Below are 15264 nucleotides of genomic sequence, written 5' to 3'. Positions count from 1 at the left end.
TTAAATCAGAGACTCTGTCCATCACCACCCCTTGTTGTTAAAATATTTTGTCCACCCTAAGCGTGGAAGGGTATACTCAGACGTGAGTCCCTTGCTCATTGCACCATCAGGATTCAAGCAAGCCGGGCCGACGATGGCTGAAATGCCAGAAACCGGTCCCCGGAAGCTTGTTTCCTTCCCAGTGTAAGAATTGGCTTGGTAGTTTGGTTTGCCCTGTTCCCATCATGCACTGGGACAGGAACAGACTAATTTGCATATAGCCAGGTTCTGAGCTGGGATGGTGCAGTGAGCAAAAAAACGGTGTTGGATCTAGCCCTGATCTCTTGACTGGGTGAGAGTATTCTGCTTGAATCAGAGACTCTGTCCATCACCACCCCTTGTTGTTAAATAATTCCCTTTATATCGGCATTCCTGCCTCTGAATTATGCCAATTACAGCTCATTCAGAATCAGGCAGCTAGACTGATTTTTAGTCGATCTAGATACCATCATGCTCTACCACTTTTGAGGCAACTGCACTGGTTAGCGGTCACCCTGAGGTTCCATGATTTCCGAACCCGACTCCATTTTGTTTACGTTGTCCAAAGATGCCATTTTGTGTTGCCCTCACATAGGCCGTGGAGGTAACAAAACGAACAAAGTTGCATGGGCTTCGTTGTTCATGTACATATTAACTAGGCCTTTTCTGACTTGCGAGTGGACTGCAAAGAAACTGACCTCGTCACCTGAAACTGACCCTTTGCGAGGCCAATTTCTCTGGCTGATCGTTGTCTGAAATTGGCAATCACTGTTTAGGATATCGTTAACTTTTAGTTCGCTTGCACATATCTTATCCTACTCAATACCTGAATTACTTCTTCCTTTATTTCTTCTTGTTACATGGGTAGTGCTTTCAATTATGGGTTTGTCCGGCTCGTGGAAATTGAATTTGGGACATTCCTAATAATTAACTTGTGGGTTGGAACAATGTAAAGTGAGTTTTTATGATATGAGGAAGCATAGGAAAATGTATTTGATTTGTTAGAATTTGTCGCAGTAGGTGTGCATTCATAATGAGCAAAAGGTGGATAAATACTGATGTCTTGCTCTATGAAAATTGAACAGTTTCTTGAGTTGTACACCGTGTTGTATTGCTGGGATTACTGTTACTAGCTGCAGCTAATAAATTTGATCTCTGACGCCACCTAGAAGTATTTTGTGTCTCTGTTTGCCAAGACAGGAGAACCCGAAGACTTTGGGCGTTTTTCCTGGCGCCGCTGGGTTCTAAAAACCCGGTTCTTCAATTGGCGCCCAACGTGGGACGACTTCAGCGGTACCGGTCCAAGCCCGAGGATCGTGAGGAGCCACTTGAGAAAATTCTGGAGGAAGGCCAACCACTTCATCGACCCCTGTATGTCGTCGTGGTCCGAAGGTTTTTGCTGCAAGGCTTCCCGCTTTTCCGACGGCTGTGAGGGACTGCTGCCCTGACTGTCGCCCTGTCTTGGACCCTTGATTGATCCTTTGTAGAGCGAGACGATAGATGGTCTTCTGGTGGCGTGACGGATACTTTGGTTAAGTATAAGTGGGTCGCTCCCACGATCTTTGTTTTGGTCCTTGGTTTTGATTCAGATATTGCAATAGCTGAAGCCGAGGGGCTCGTATATTTACGATTGTATCGATAGTTGATAAACCCCTGAAGTTTGAAGCTAGATTAGTGAGCTATAAGATGCCTGGTCTTAGCAAATTTGGGAAATGGTTTGGTTGTGGTTGCAACAGGGGTTCCCGACTGGAGGATTCGTGTCCGATACCTTCGGTTGGAACTCCAACTTATGAGCTCTATTCAAAACACGGAGTGGGTCCCATTACGTATAATGAAATATGGGTCCGCTATACTAGAAAAGATGGTGTTTTACGATGGCCCCAACATGGTAGCTTCGAATTAAATATTTTAGATAATCTGGAAGTCGCCCTATTTAAGAAGAAAGCCCGGCCGCCAATGTTTGATTCTTTCCGCCTTTGGCGTAAGGAAGCCAAACAGCGAGAAATTAAGCAAGCAAAGAGAGATAGGAAAGATAAGAATATGTCAGTGCTGCAAGCTGATAGGCAGTTTAAGGAAGATGGAGAAGAGCGTGCGAGTGAAGTCTTAGATAGACAGCGTTGCATGGCTATCGATAAATGTTATCCGGCCTTGCCGCCTTCCCTTTCAAAAGTGAATGAAGATCCTGAAAAAGACCCTTTGATTTCTCATTTACTGAGATTACCACCTCCTTATGTGCAGGGTGCTACTGCGCCTCCATCACCCCCGGTTGTTGCACCTCTTGCTGTTCAGCTTCCTACTGTTGTTCAGCCACCCGTTGCTCCACAGATGGTTCTCCCTCCTACGGCGCAACCTCCTCTAGGGTCGCCGACTTTGCTACCAGCTTTGCCTCAAACTCCTTTGCCTTCTACTTCTGTATCTTCGACTCCTGCTCCTCGTGTCACTACGCCTCTTTTGCCTCAAAATACTCTTTCTCCTGTTCTTATGGCTACTTCTTCTCCTTCTGCTCGAAAACGAATGACTGCGACTGTTGTTAATCTCTTGTCTCCACTCTTTGGGTCATTGAATATGACCCCTGTTTTAGAACGTAGACAGAGTCGTAGTCAGTATCCTAGTCCCGAAGAGCGGACAGTGTTGGATCTTTTGGCTCGAAGATGGGTTTTAAAAGCTTCGAGGTATAATTTACAAGCGATTATGGATGTTTTCTTTCAGTGGGAACCACCGCAGCAAAGGTTTGTGTTTGATATGATGTGTACTTTTCTCCGTCAGGAATGGGAAAATAATGAGTTGGGTCCGATTCCGCAGGAAGTGCTTGATGTTCAGTCAGAATTTGCTCAAGGGATGATAGTGGAGTCCGATGTTACAGATGATGTAGAGACGATACTTGTCTTCAGGTCTAGGCTACCGCCTCAGACATTGTACGAACCTGATTCCTTTGTTAGGAGGAAAGTGAAGCAGTATCCCATGAGAGAGGTTCCCCCTGTATGGAGAGAGGCAGTTCAGGCTAATGTAAATTTGGGTATTCAAGCTGAGCCAGCTCATTTTCAGCGAGTATGGGTACATGTCCCTTGGAAAAGAGCAGAAGTCTTGGCTCTTAAACAGACTTTACCAGACCCTCGTAAAAATCCTGCTGGTTATTACAAAGAGTTGTCTCAGACAGTTGAAGCGTGTATTATGAATTTAGCTGATATAGATATGTTGATGGGTAATGTAGTCCCTCAACCTTTGTGGACAAAGATTCGTCATGAGAATCATGCGCAAGAATTAGGAGATACGTGGGCTAATATCGTTGCTGCAGATGGTCGGCAGGTAGGAGGTGCCAAACCTGAACCTTTGGTTGCAGAATTACCTGGCAGAATTATTAATTTGATGAAAACGATGATGCCTGCTTTGCGAGTGAATTGGGATAAGTTAGCAGCATGCAAACAAAAGAAAGATGAAAGTGTGTCTGATTTCTTCACTAGGTTTGAGGAAACGTTTATCGATCATAGTGGTCAGGATATGAGCACCGAGGGTGGTCAAAGGTTGTTCGTGGACAAATTTTTCTTTAATTTGCTTCCGGAACTTTCTAATAAGTTGAAAGATTCTGAGAGTTCATGGGCTGTTTCTTCGTCGGCCCAGATCCTGGCTACTGCTCAATATTACGAGAATAGGGATAAAGATGAGAAGGATAAACTAGAGAGGAAGACTAAAGAATTAAAGACGAAAGTTCTTTTGCAGCAAGCTTATCCGCCTCGTATGAATCAGCCTCAGTATCAGCAACCCCCACAGTTTCAGAGATTGTTACAGAAGCCCGAGTATTTTGCTCCGCGATTTTTGCCAGGCCCTAATCAGTGTGCTTATTGCAGAGAAGAAGGTCACTTTAAGCATAGTTGTCCGGTTCTGCTACAGCGTGCGAATGGTGTATCTGATCAGAGAGGTCGTGGTGGTTTCCAACAAGCTCCTAGGGGTAGGGGACGTGGTGTGTTTCCTCGGAATGAACGTTCCTTTCCCCTTCAGAATCCTGCGAATTGTTTTGACAGAGAGAATGCTTCGAATGTTCAGTCTGCTCAGTACTATGCTGAGGACTACTGTGTTGAGAGCGAGAGTGCTGGTTATAATGATTGCTAGGACAGCCATGGGCAAAGAGAGGGAGTAGTGTCAGTTCCAGTAGACCAGAGTGGACCCTAAGTTAAAGTGGTTACATTAGGTATGGCAGAACCTTTTCTTTTGGATACTGGTGCGACAAAGAGTTCTATTATGCACTCTAAACTTCCAGGCGCACCTTTGTCTGGCTTGACCAATGTTTCAGTAGGATTTTCTGGCGCCCCAGTTCGTAATCCGATTTCTAGTCCTTTGCCTCTTTCTATTGGTCCTTGTGAATTGGAAGCTCCTCTTATTTTAACGACTGGTTGTGGTGAGAATCTGTTGGGTTTGGACTTGCTGAAAAGATTGTATGCGACATTGCATTGCTCTCCTGAAGGAGTACATCTTACGGTGGGTAAGAAAGTGATTTCTGCAATGTATTTGTCTAAAGATTGTCTTCCACTGGAATTGCGTTCTCTTCCTGATACACTCTGGGCTACAGGTCCCAATGATGTTGGTCTCTTGCAGATTCCACCCTATGTTGTTACTCTCAAGTCGAATGCTAGGCTACCTCGTATTCCGCAGTATAAGATCTTGAGTGATGGCAAGAGAGCTCTTTTAGCGATCATCTATGATTTGGTTGAGAAGGGTGTGGTTGAAGAAACGAGAGGTAACGTGTGTAACAGTCCTGTTTTGCCTGTCCTTAAGCGTACTGATGCTTCTCAGCCACCTGTGTACAGGTTTGTGATCGACCTTCGAGAGGTTAACAAGATTGTCGTACCACAGTTTCCTGTTATTCCGGATATCACTGCTTTGTTGACTCTGATTCCTGCTTCAGCTGCCTGGTTTTCGGTTATTGATTTAAAAAATGCTTTCTTCAGTATTCCGATTGCTGAGGAAAGCAGAGATATTTTTGGCTTCTCTTTAGGAGGCCGAAGCTTTCGGTTCAAGAGAGCTCCTCAAGGTTATTGTGAAAGTCCCTCAATCTATAGTCAGGCGTTGAAAACTCAGCTTGATAATTTTGTGTTACCTTCTGGTGCAACTCTTATCCAGTATGTTGACGATTTACTGATTGCTGCTGATGATGAAAAGATTTGTAAAGAAGCTACTCTTTCTTTGTTACGACATTTGTCTGACCTTCACCATAAAGTGTCTCCTTCTAAGTTACAGTATTGCCGCCAAGAAGTGACCTACTTAGGTCATCTCTTGTCGAAGGAGGGACGGCGATTGACCCCAGAACGAATTCAAGCGATTGCACAAATGAGTGTGCCATCCACGCAGAGAGAAGTGCGTGCATTTTTAGGTATCACTTCATATTGTAGGCAATGGATCCCCAATTTTTCTTTGCTAGCAAAACCTTTGTTGGCATTGACTCCTAAAGATACTCCGCATCCTCTCCCTTGGTCTGATGAATGTCAGAAAAGTTTTTCTGAATTACGTGACGCATTGTGTTCTGCTCCGGTGTTGGGTACTCCGGACTACAGTAAACCTTTTACATTGTATGTCCATGAGAGAGAAGGTTGTGCGTTGTCAGTTCTGACACAGCAATTTGGCGATAAGCAGCGTCCATGTGCGTATTTTTCATCGACGTTAGATCCGGTAGCTAGAGCGTTGCCGAGTTGTTTGAGAGCTACAGCGGCCGCTGCTATTTCTATCCGACAGTCTGCTGGTTTGGTATTGGATAATACATTGATTGTGATGGTCCCACATGCAGTGGATACCTTATTGAATAGGACCAAGACACAGCACCTTACTAGCGCTCGTTTGTCAGGTTACGAGTTGACACTTTTGGCTAGCCATGTACACATCAAAAGATGCAATGTGTTGAATCCAGCTACGTTGTTGCGGATTTCTGTAGAAACAGATGTTCAGGAACAGCATGATTGTTTTCTTCGGACAGAGGAAGAAACAAAGGCTAGAGTTGACTTGAAGGATACTCCTCTTTCGGTTGTTGATGGTACCCTATGGGTAGATGGTTCATGCTTTAAGCTTCCGAATGGAGAAACGACTGCAGCATATGCTGTCACAACTTTATATACAGTTGTTGAAACAGCACGTATTGCACAGAATTCAGCTCAAGCAGCAGAGCTAATAGCATTGACGAGAGCGTGTGTGTTGTCAGAAGGAAAACAAGTGAATGTTTACACTGATAGCCAGTATGCGTTTGGTGTTGCCCATAGTTTTGGACGCTTGTGGAGAGAGAGAGGATTTTTGACCTCTCATGGTACGAAAATACAGCATGGGCAACTGGTGAATGAACTTCTTGAGTCACGTACGTTGCCAAAGCAGATTGCAATTGTGAAGTGCAGTGCGCATAAAAAGGTTGTGGACGACGTGGGTCAAGGAAATGCGTTCGCAGATGAAGTTGCGAAAGAGACAGCAAGGAATATGACAAGTCGAATGTATGTTGCAGGCCCTGCAAGATGGGTTGTGGAAAGTGGAATGTGTGAAGACACAATAGAAAGTGTGAAGTTGATTCAGGCTGAAGCTACTGAGAAGGAAGTGAGTAGGTAGAGAGAAAGTACGGGTATGTTAGATTCAACAGGTTGTTGGGTTGAGTTGTCGGAGCACCAGCGATGGTTGTTGCCTGATGCGTATGTGCTCCCAGTGGTTACAATGGCTCATGGAATGGCTCACATAAGCTCGAAAGGAATATGCAAGTTGTTGGCTCCAGTATAGCAGAATGCTGGAATTCCTAAATGTGCTGAGAATGTGGTGAAGCATTGTATGATTTGTCTGATGTACAATCCTGGAAAGGGAACTCTAACTCCAGCTGGTCATTTTGCTTCTCCAACGTACCCATTTGAGGTGATACAGTTAAATTACATTCACATGGAAAGGTGTAACAATTTGAAGTATGTCCTTGTGGTTGTTTGTGCCTTTTCCAGATGGATAGAGGCCTACCCCCTAAAAGATAATACTGCCTTGTCTACAGCCAAGGTTTTGCTCAAAGAGTACTTCCATAGGTATGGATTGCCGAGAATTGCATGGAGTGACAATGGGAGTGAATTTGTGGGTCAGATCATGAAGAAAGTGTGTGCGGGATTGGGTATCAATCAGAAGTTCCACGCTGCGAATCACCCCCAGTCAGCTGGACTTGTCGAGTGTTATAATGGCACGTTGAAGTTAAAACTGGCTAAGATACAAGCGAGCACTGGTCTTACATGACCAGATGCCTTGCCATTGGCTCTTTTGTCAACAAGGACGACAGTACATTCTCGTGTGGGACTTAGTCCCTATGAAATTGTGTTTGGTCGTCCGGCCAATGTTTGGGGTGTCCCCCGGCCCAAGAAGTACAGTGACATTGAGTACCCTATGTTGGTGGATTATTTACATGACTTGACTGCTAAATTACGTGTTCTCCACCAACAGGTCTATGACAGTTTGCCGGCAGCATCTGCGGATCCAGGTCACAAGATTCAACCCGGCCACTATGTTCTGCTAAAGAATTTCCAGCGATCGAAAAATTTGGAGCCGAGGTGGACTGGACCGCATTTAGTCTTGTTAGTAACTCGGACTGCTGTTAGAGTAGCTGGTAAAAAGAATTGGGTGCATGCCACCCACTGTAAGCTAGTCCCGCTGCCCTTACCGTATGATAAGTGGGTGAGGAGAGATATTATGGATTCTGAATGCGAACGAACTCCTAGATTTGTGCCTTTTAGTGATGCACATTTGGAATGGACTGAATCAGAACGTGCAGATGACGACATCTTACAAGATGCTGTGCCTCCTGAATTAAGACTTGATACAACAGATCCAGAAATCCTGTTTCAAGACCATACTGTGCCTGGTAAAGAACGTTACAATTTGAGACCAAGAAAGGATAAACAAAAGGACTAATAAAGCAACATTTTTTTGATATGAGTTACACCTTTTCAGATCAAAAGACTTTTTTTTAACTTTTTTTCTTTTTCGAGTCACCATCCGGACTCAGCTGCAGGGTCACGGTAGGAAGTTCTTAAGGGTTGAGCCGTGAATTGACGAAAGGTCTGTGGTTCATGGTCGTTAGTACGATCTTGACGCACACTTAAGTGAAGAAGGTAATAGCCGTGAGCAGCACGTTAGAGGATGGAGTCTTTTAGGTCTGATAAGAGTGTTGAGGAAAACGGTTTCAAAATGCAAATGTATATATTGGCCGTAGCAAATGTTTTTAATATTGTGTTTCTTAATGCTTCTGAATATTATGCTGGGTTGTGTGGGTTGGATTTTCTATGCCATACAACATGCGCCTACGTTTACGTCCCAACCTACTCTTTCTTCCTTTACTGATTCTCCACTTGAGTTTCATACTTTGCCTGAACATGAACAGACACGAAGATCAGAATTTGTTAACAATTCGTTTATACAGTTATTACATCAGCACCAGCTAGTAGTAAATACTATGAACTGCTGGGTATGTGGTCTTATGCCACATATGACAGATAAAGGAATGCCTTATTTGGTTTTGCCCTTTTCGCCTAATGGGTCAGTTTGGGCGCTCCAGTCGATGTTTATTTATGCGAATGAAGCATCACCTGTACGTTCCGTCAAAGATAAAGCGAGTAATAATGCTTTGATACGGGGAATAGTAGATATGATCAGAGATATCGATGCATACAATGCTATCCCCAAGGATGAAGTACAAGCATATGTTGGTTGGAACAAGACAGAGTATAGTATAAGTCTGACAGAGAAGGAGAGACGAAAAAGGTCTCCCCCTATTTGGATTGTACCCAACCGAGGTCATTTCTGTCTGCAAGGTAATGGTCAGAATCCGAGAGCTCAGCTTGGTAAGAGTGTGTGTGTCCACACCTATGTCTATACGTCCCAGAATTCTCCACCGTTCGTGCCAGCTAAAGGCATATATTTTGTTTGTCACAACAGAGCATACACGTGGTTGCCATCTGATTTTTCAGGCACATGTTATGTGGCATTTTTGCTTCCCCCTACATACACTGCTGTTTTCGATTACCACAAGACAAGATATGGTAGAGGTGTCATCGATGCGGAAGATACTGTCGCACAAGAAGCTAGAGATTTCTTTAAGGGTTTCGTGCCCTTTTGGGGTCCTATGGCCAATAGTAGGAATATTCGTCAGCTTACGAGAGTAGTCGAGGCCACTAATAATGAGACTGCTGGTGCCCTAAGCAATATTACAGCGGAGCTTCAGGCGGATCGTCTTATGACGTTACAAAATCGTATGGTTTTAGACATCATTCTTGCAGATAGAGGTGGGGTATGTAAATTGATCGGATCTAGTTGCTGCATTTTCATACCAGATAATGCCCCGACAGTGTACCAAGCCATCTTTAGGTTACGTAAGTCTGCTGAGTCTATACATGTAGACAAAGGGGACTGGTCATTGACAGGATGGATTTGGGAATTGTTGTCCAAGTGGGGATGGAAGGTTCTGATGTTCCTTGGTATGGCGTTAGCTATCCTTTTCTCGTGTTGCTTATGCATCCAGTGTGGTCCCGCCATTTGTAGTCTTTGTGCTACGATCTGTTTGAGACCTGTTTCGAGAGAAGTTAAGGAGAATAGGATGATGTTACAGCAACACCTTGATGATCTGATGAGAATAGACATAGACTTGGATTCAGATTAACGTGAGTTTAGGTCATTGCCTACGTAATGGCAAAAGGAGGGTCTGAGGTTCCATGATTTCCGAACCCGACTCCATTTTGTTTACGTTGTCCAAAGATGCCATTTTGTGTTGCCCTCACATAGGCTGTGGAGGTAACCGAACGAACAAAGTTGCATGGGCTTCGTTGTTCATGTACATATTAACTAGGCCTTTTCTGACTTGCGAGTGGACTGCATAGAAACTGACCTTGTCACCTGAAACTGACCCTTTGCGAGGCCAATTTCCCTGGCTGATCGTTGTCTGAAATTGGCAATCACTGTTCAGGATATCGTTAACTTTTAGTTCGCTTGCACATATCTTATCCTACTCAATATCTGAATTACTTCTTCCTTTATGTCTTCTCGTTACATGGGTAGTGCTTTCAATTATGGGTTTGTCCGGCTCGTGGAACTTGAATTTGGGGCATTCCTAATAATTAACTTGTGGGTTGGTACAATGTAAAGTGAGTTTTTATGATATGACGAAGCATGGGAAAATGTATTTGATTCATTAGAAGTTGTCGCAGTAGGTGTGCATTCATAATGAGTAAAAGGTGGATAAATACTGATGTCTTGCTCTATGAAAATTGAACAGTTTCTTGAGTTGTACACCATGTTTTATTGCTGGGATTACTGTTACTAGCTGCAGCTAATACATTTGATCTCTGACGCCACCTAGAAGTATTTCGTGTCTCTGTTTGCCAAGACAGGAGAACCCGAAGACTTTGGGCGTTTCCCTGGCACCGCTGTGTTCTAATAACCCGGTTCTTCAACCCATCATTGTCAATTTAAACTGGGTTGTCTTATTTTTAAATCACCAGTGGGTTTAGCTCCTTCTTATGTAGCTTCCAGGCTTAGAACCTACACTCCCTCCAGAAACTTACGCTCCTCTTCCAAGAACCTTTTGGTTGTTCCACAGTTTGTCAGGAAGAAACATGGGGGGCTGAGCTTTTCTTTCCAGGCCCCTCGATTTTGGAACTCTCTTCCTGACTATCTTCGATTCTCTCAATCTTATATGGAGTTTCGTAAAAATCTGAAGACCTGGCTTTTTACTAAAGCTTTTGAGGTCTAATTTATTGCCCTGGTCTGCTACCGGTCTGATTAGCGCCATGAAACCTGTCTGTGTACGAGCGCTGTGTAAATTCCCCCAACTTCAACTTCAACTTCAAGGGGCCTGGCGCTGCAGCTGGTGAAGTCAGGGAGAGTTCAGGTAGGATTGCACTTTCCCTCGGATGCGGCCAAAAAGGACCCCGCTCCACCGAAGTACTCACGTTCTCTTAAGCGCCACCGGGTGTGGGATGTGCGTGTGCGGCTTCCGGCCGCAAAGGCTCTTGGGATGTGTAGTCTCCCCCACTTGGCAGCCGCGCTGATGTAATGGCTGCGGCAGCGGGGGGAGACCAACTCCAGAAGCAAGGGGCCTGGCGCTGCAGCTGGTGAAGTCAGGGAGAGTTCAGGTAGGATTGCGCTTTCCCTCGGATGCGGCGAAAAAAGACCCCGCTCCACCGAAGTCCTCACGTTCTCTTAAGCGCCACCGGGCGCGGGATGTGCGTGTGCTGCTTCTGGCCGCAAAGGCTCCTGGGATGTGTAGTCCCCCCACTCGGCGGCCGCGCTGATGTTGTATGGCTGCAGCAGCGGGGGAGACCAACTCCAGAAGCAAGGGGCCTGGCGCTGCAGCTGGTGAAGTCAGGGAGAGTTCAGGTAGAATTGCGCTTTTCCTCGGATGCAGCGAAAAGGGACCTCGCTCCACCGAAGTCCTCATGTTCTCTTAAGCGCCACCGGGCGCGGGATGTGCGTGTGCGGCTTCCGGTCGCAAACGCTCCTGGGATGTGTAGTCCCCCCCACTCAGCGGCCGCGCTGATGTTGTAATGGCTGCAGCAGCGGGGGGAGACCTACTCCAGAAGCAAGGGGCCTGGCGCTGCAGCTGGTGAAGTCAGGGAGAGTTCAGGTAGGATTGCGCTTTCCCTCGGATGCGGCGAAAAAGGACCTCGCTCCACCGAAGTCCTCACGTTCTCTTAAGCGCCACCAGGCGCAGGATGTGCGTGTGAGGATTCCGGCCACAAAGGCTCCTGGGATGTGTTGTCCCCCCACTCGGCGGCCACGCTGATGTTGTAATGGCTGCGGCAGCGGGGAGAGACCAACTCCAGAAGCAAGGGGCCTGGCGCTGCAGCTGGTGAAGTCAGGGAGAGTTCAGGTAGGATTGCGCTTTCCCTCGGATGCGGCGAAAAAGGGTCATTCCCATCTAAGGCAGCCCCCACCACTGTAGAAATACAAAAAAAATCCCTGGATCTAGTGAGCTTTCTGCCCCTGAAATTTTGCTGAGGGGGAGTGGGGGGCCTTGGCATTCTTATCTTGGGCAGCCCTACCCCTAAATCATTTTTTTTTAAATCCCTGGCTTCTAGTGTGCTTTCTCCCCCCGGTCAGATTGGGGGATAGTGCCCCCATCTGCCACCAGGGGAGCATAAAGACTGGAACTCTGCTGGGCGGGGGGGGGGGCATTGTCACGCCCAACTTGGGCAGCCCCCACCCCTATTGCGATATAAAAAAAATCCCTGGATCTAGTTGGCTTTTGGGCTCCCCCTTGGGACAGAAAGACTGAATTGCCCCCCCCCCAAAAAAAGTGGGTGAGCAAAGGCCCTTGCCCAAGGGGCCGCTCCCCCTCCCTGGTGTCTAGTAGGTGGATCCCTGCTTGGGGATCACCCCAGCAGGGATCTACGAGGGAGGGGTACCATTGGGAAGGGGAGAGTCTCCCCTTTCCAATGATACGTCTCCTGACTTTCTACGTGCTCAGGGGCTGAGATAGCCCCCTGAGCACATAGAAAGTGCAAATGAAATGAGCCTATTGGCTCATTTCAGTTTTGGTTTCTATGAAATGACGTCAGCGCGACATGCGCGGTGATCGTCATTTCACAGAAACCAGGTAAACAGCCTCGGGATCTGGGGAAGCTCTTCCCCACTACTGAGGCTGGTGGGGCGAGAAGGAAATCCCTCTGGTGCCCGCACCAGAGGGATCTCTGGTGCAATGTGTGAGGATGGCCGGGTGCCGTCCTGAGCACACAAGCACTGTGGCTCCGGATGGCTCCCAGCCGTCCAAAGTACCGAAGGGGTTAAGCTAAGCTGGTCTGCTCTGGGATATAGCTACAAGGGATTCAGCTCAGGTTAAAATTGCTGAAACCTTTACTGGACCTAACAAGAATAGGGACATTATTACTTGTGGTGGACTACCATCCACCCCAACTAATAAGCCACTTTCTCGCCTATTTACAATGTGGTTGTTACTCATTTATCTTAAACAGGTAACACCAGGGCTCGAGTCGGGGTGCCACGCGGGTGGACGGCGTCCCCCCACTTATTTTACCAAGAGCTCGATAACTATAAACTGCAACTGAGTGCAAGCCACCTTTCGTGACGTCACTTCCTGTTGTGACGTCAGTGTCCCCCCACTTCTTTTTTTAGGGCTTGTGCCCTGGGTAACACACACTGACAAGTAGATAGTCCTGGCTTAGTTTGGGTGTATGTCTGTTGTTGTGTTATATATCTGGATCTGATAACAGAAAGGTCAGTGGTACCAAAATACCAAAAGGGTGGCACACTAAGGGAATCCCAGAAATTGAGTTTACGTATATATCACAGCCTTAATTGAATTCGACACCCCCCTTTTAGAGACTCCCCACTTTGTTCGTCCCACTTAAGTCCTGGTTACATGTAGTTGACACAAATAATCATTTTATTTGGAAAAACTGTATTAGAAAAAAATTATGTTATGCATCTGTGCTTAATTTAAGGGTTGTTATTCTAATTTGAAGCACTTGACAGTCTAGTCGGTTTCTTACTTGAAGTATGAAAACTCCGACACTTTGGTATTTTTGGCATGGAGGTCGACCGGCCTCGTGCCATAACTCGACTTCGGCTTGTCTCCTGGCGGGCGCTGTCCCACCCTGGAAGGTGCCGGAGGATGTACTCTGACCAATCAGAGCAGGCGCGTCTCGGCAGTCATACTCCCCCTCTCCCTTCAGATGAAGCTGAACCAATCGCAGCTTTTACTTCTCCCACCCAGAGCAGCCCACTCGCGCTCGTGAGTGAACTATTGCAGCGCTTCGGGGACAGAGGCAGCGCATAGGAGCCTCAAATCACCGCCCCAGCCAATCAACTTGTTCATTTGAAAAAATGACCCCACCCCCTCCTCGGAGTGGCTTACTGAGCTTCGTAGGGCAGGCCGGCGTGATGCTTAGTCAAAAGTGTCACCTCACCAAAGGCAACTAAACCCTCCCATCCTTACCAATGTTTCCTCCCCCGCTCCGCCTCTTGTCCCTCCTTCATCCCTGCTCCGCCTTCATCGGTTCCAGCTACAGATTGTATGCTCACAAGTGCAGAAGTAGCAATATAAAGTATATTTATATTTGGGTGCGTGTGGGTGTTAGGGGAGTGTCTCGTGGAAGTTGAGAGACCCAGGACACCCAGCCTTCTTCTCTGATATCTGCCGGTTCGAGGCGCACGGAAGCCCGATGCAGGCCAGCGTGTCCCTGGCCGATGCCGCCGCCAGGGGGGACCTGCACACGGTCGGGGAGATGTTAAGGGCGGGCGCAGCGACGGCTCGTGGAGGGAGTTACGGTGGGGCAGGAGGGTGGGGAGGGGGAGGGGCAGGGCGGAGGTTGCTAAAAACCGGCAAATGGATAATTGCAGGTAAGTAAACAATTTAATTAATAAAACGAATTTCGTAGTGCGCCTTGCATCGCAAAATGCAATGCAGTGCGAGCTACGAAATTCGTTTTATTAATTCAATTGTTTACTTACCTGCAATTATCCATATGCCGGTTTTTAGCAACCTCCGCCCTGCCCCTCCCCCTCCCCACCCTCCTGCCCCACCGTAACTCCCTCCACGAGCCGTCGCTGGGCGGGCGTGGATGTCCACAAGCTGAATGCCTGCGGACGTGCAGCGATCCAGGTACGGTACCTGAAACCCTCGGCGGCTGGCACACTTGCCCTGTACACAGACACTTGCCCTGGGTATTTTAGATCGGATCAGAACTGATATCAGGAAAAGGGGTTTCGTTTAGTGACACGTGCCAGGCTCAGCCAAGTAAGAACGGAAGCTGAAGAGTGCAACCCCGGAGCTGCAGACTTTGAAACTGGGCTACAGGGTACGGTCTCGGCGTCCGCTCAACATAACATGATTCTGGGCATATCACTTGATCTCCCTGTGCCCCCCAATCCCCCCAAAAATGTATATGATCTTGTGTAATGTAGCTAGTGCTTATGTAGCTCACGTAAAGCGCTCAAATACGCTCGGGTGAAGACAGAGCTATATTAAATTGTATTAAAATACAGCGACGGCTCGTGGAGGGAGTTACGGTGGGGCAGGAGGGTGGGGAGGGGGAGGGGCAGGGCGGAGGTTGCTAAAAACCGGCATATGGATAATTGCAGGTAAGTAAACAATTGAATTAATAAAACGAATTTCGTAGCTCGCACTGCATTGCATTTTGCGATGCAAGGCGCACTACGAAATTCGTTTTATTAATTAAATTGTTTACTTACCTGCAATTATCCATTTGCCGGTTTTTAGCAACCTCCGCCCTGCCCCTCCCC

The 15264-nt window shown here is 46.9% G+C and overlaps 2 protein-coding genes across 2 annotated transcripts in view; both read left to right on the top strand.

The window, feature by feature from the left end:
• Nucleotides 1-2979: 2979 nt before the first annotated feature.
• On the top strand, nt 2980-4125 carry LOC147727415 (uncharacterized). Its single transcript, XM_086963628.1, has one exon. The coding sequence runs from the start codon at nt 2980-2982 to the stop codon at nt 4123-4125; it is 1146 nt and encodes a 381-aa protein (XP_086819754.1).
• Nucleotides 4126-14056: 9931 nt separating this feature from the next.
• The window catches only part of CDKN2B (cyclin dependent kinase inhibitor 2B), a 138985-nt gene continuing 137777 nt past the window's right edge, over nt 14057-15264 (top strand). The window contains exons 1-2 of the mRNA XM_086963106.1: nt 14057-14253; nt 14571-14623. Coding sequence (XP_086819232.1) covers nt 14184-14253; nt 14571-14623 — 123 coding nt within the window. The 5' untranslated portion in view covers nt 14057-14183. The remainder of the gene's footprint in view (nt 14254-14570; nt 14624-15264) is intronic.

Source organism: Lissotriton vulgaris, chromosome 3_1 (assembly GCF_964263255.1).
Source record: "Lissotriton vulgaris chromosome 3_1, aLisVul1.2, whole genome shotgun sequence".
NCBI lineage: Eukaryota > Metazoa > Chordata > Amphibia > Caudata > Salamandridae > Lissotriton > Lissotriton vulgaris.
Note: the sequence above shows the minus strand (reverse complement) of the source record. Positions and strands in the feature narration are given on the sequence as shown.

Bases quoted from the DNA above. Each gene is read 5' to 3' on its own strand.
- LOC147727415 (XM_086963628.1), top strand. From the start codon at position 2,980: ATGAGAGAGGTTCCCCCTGTATGGAGAGAGGCAGTTCAGGCTAATGTA.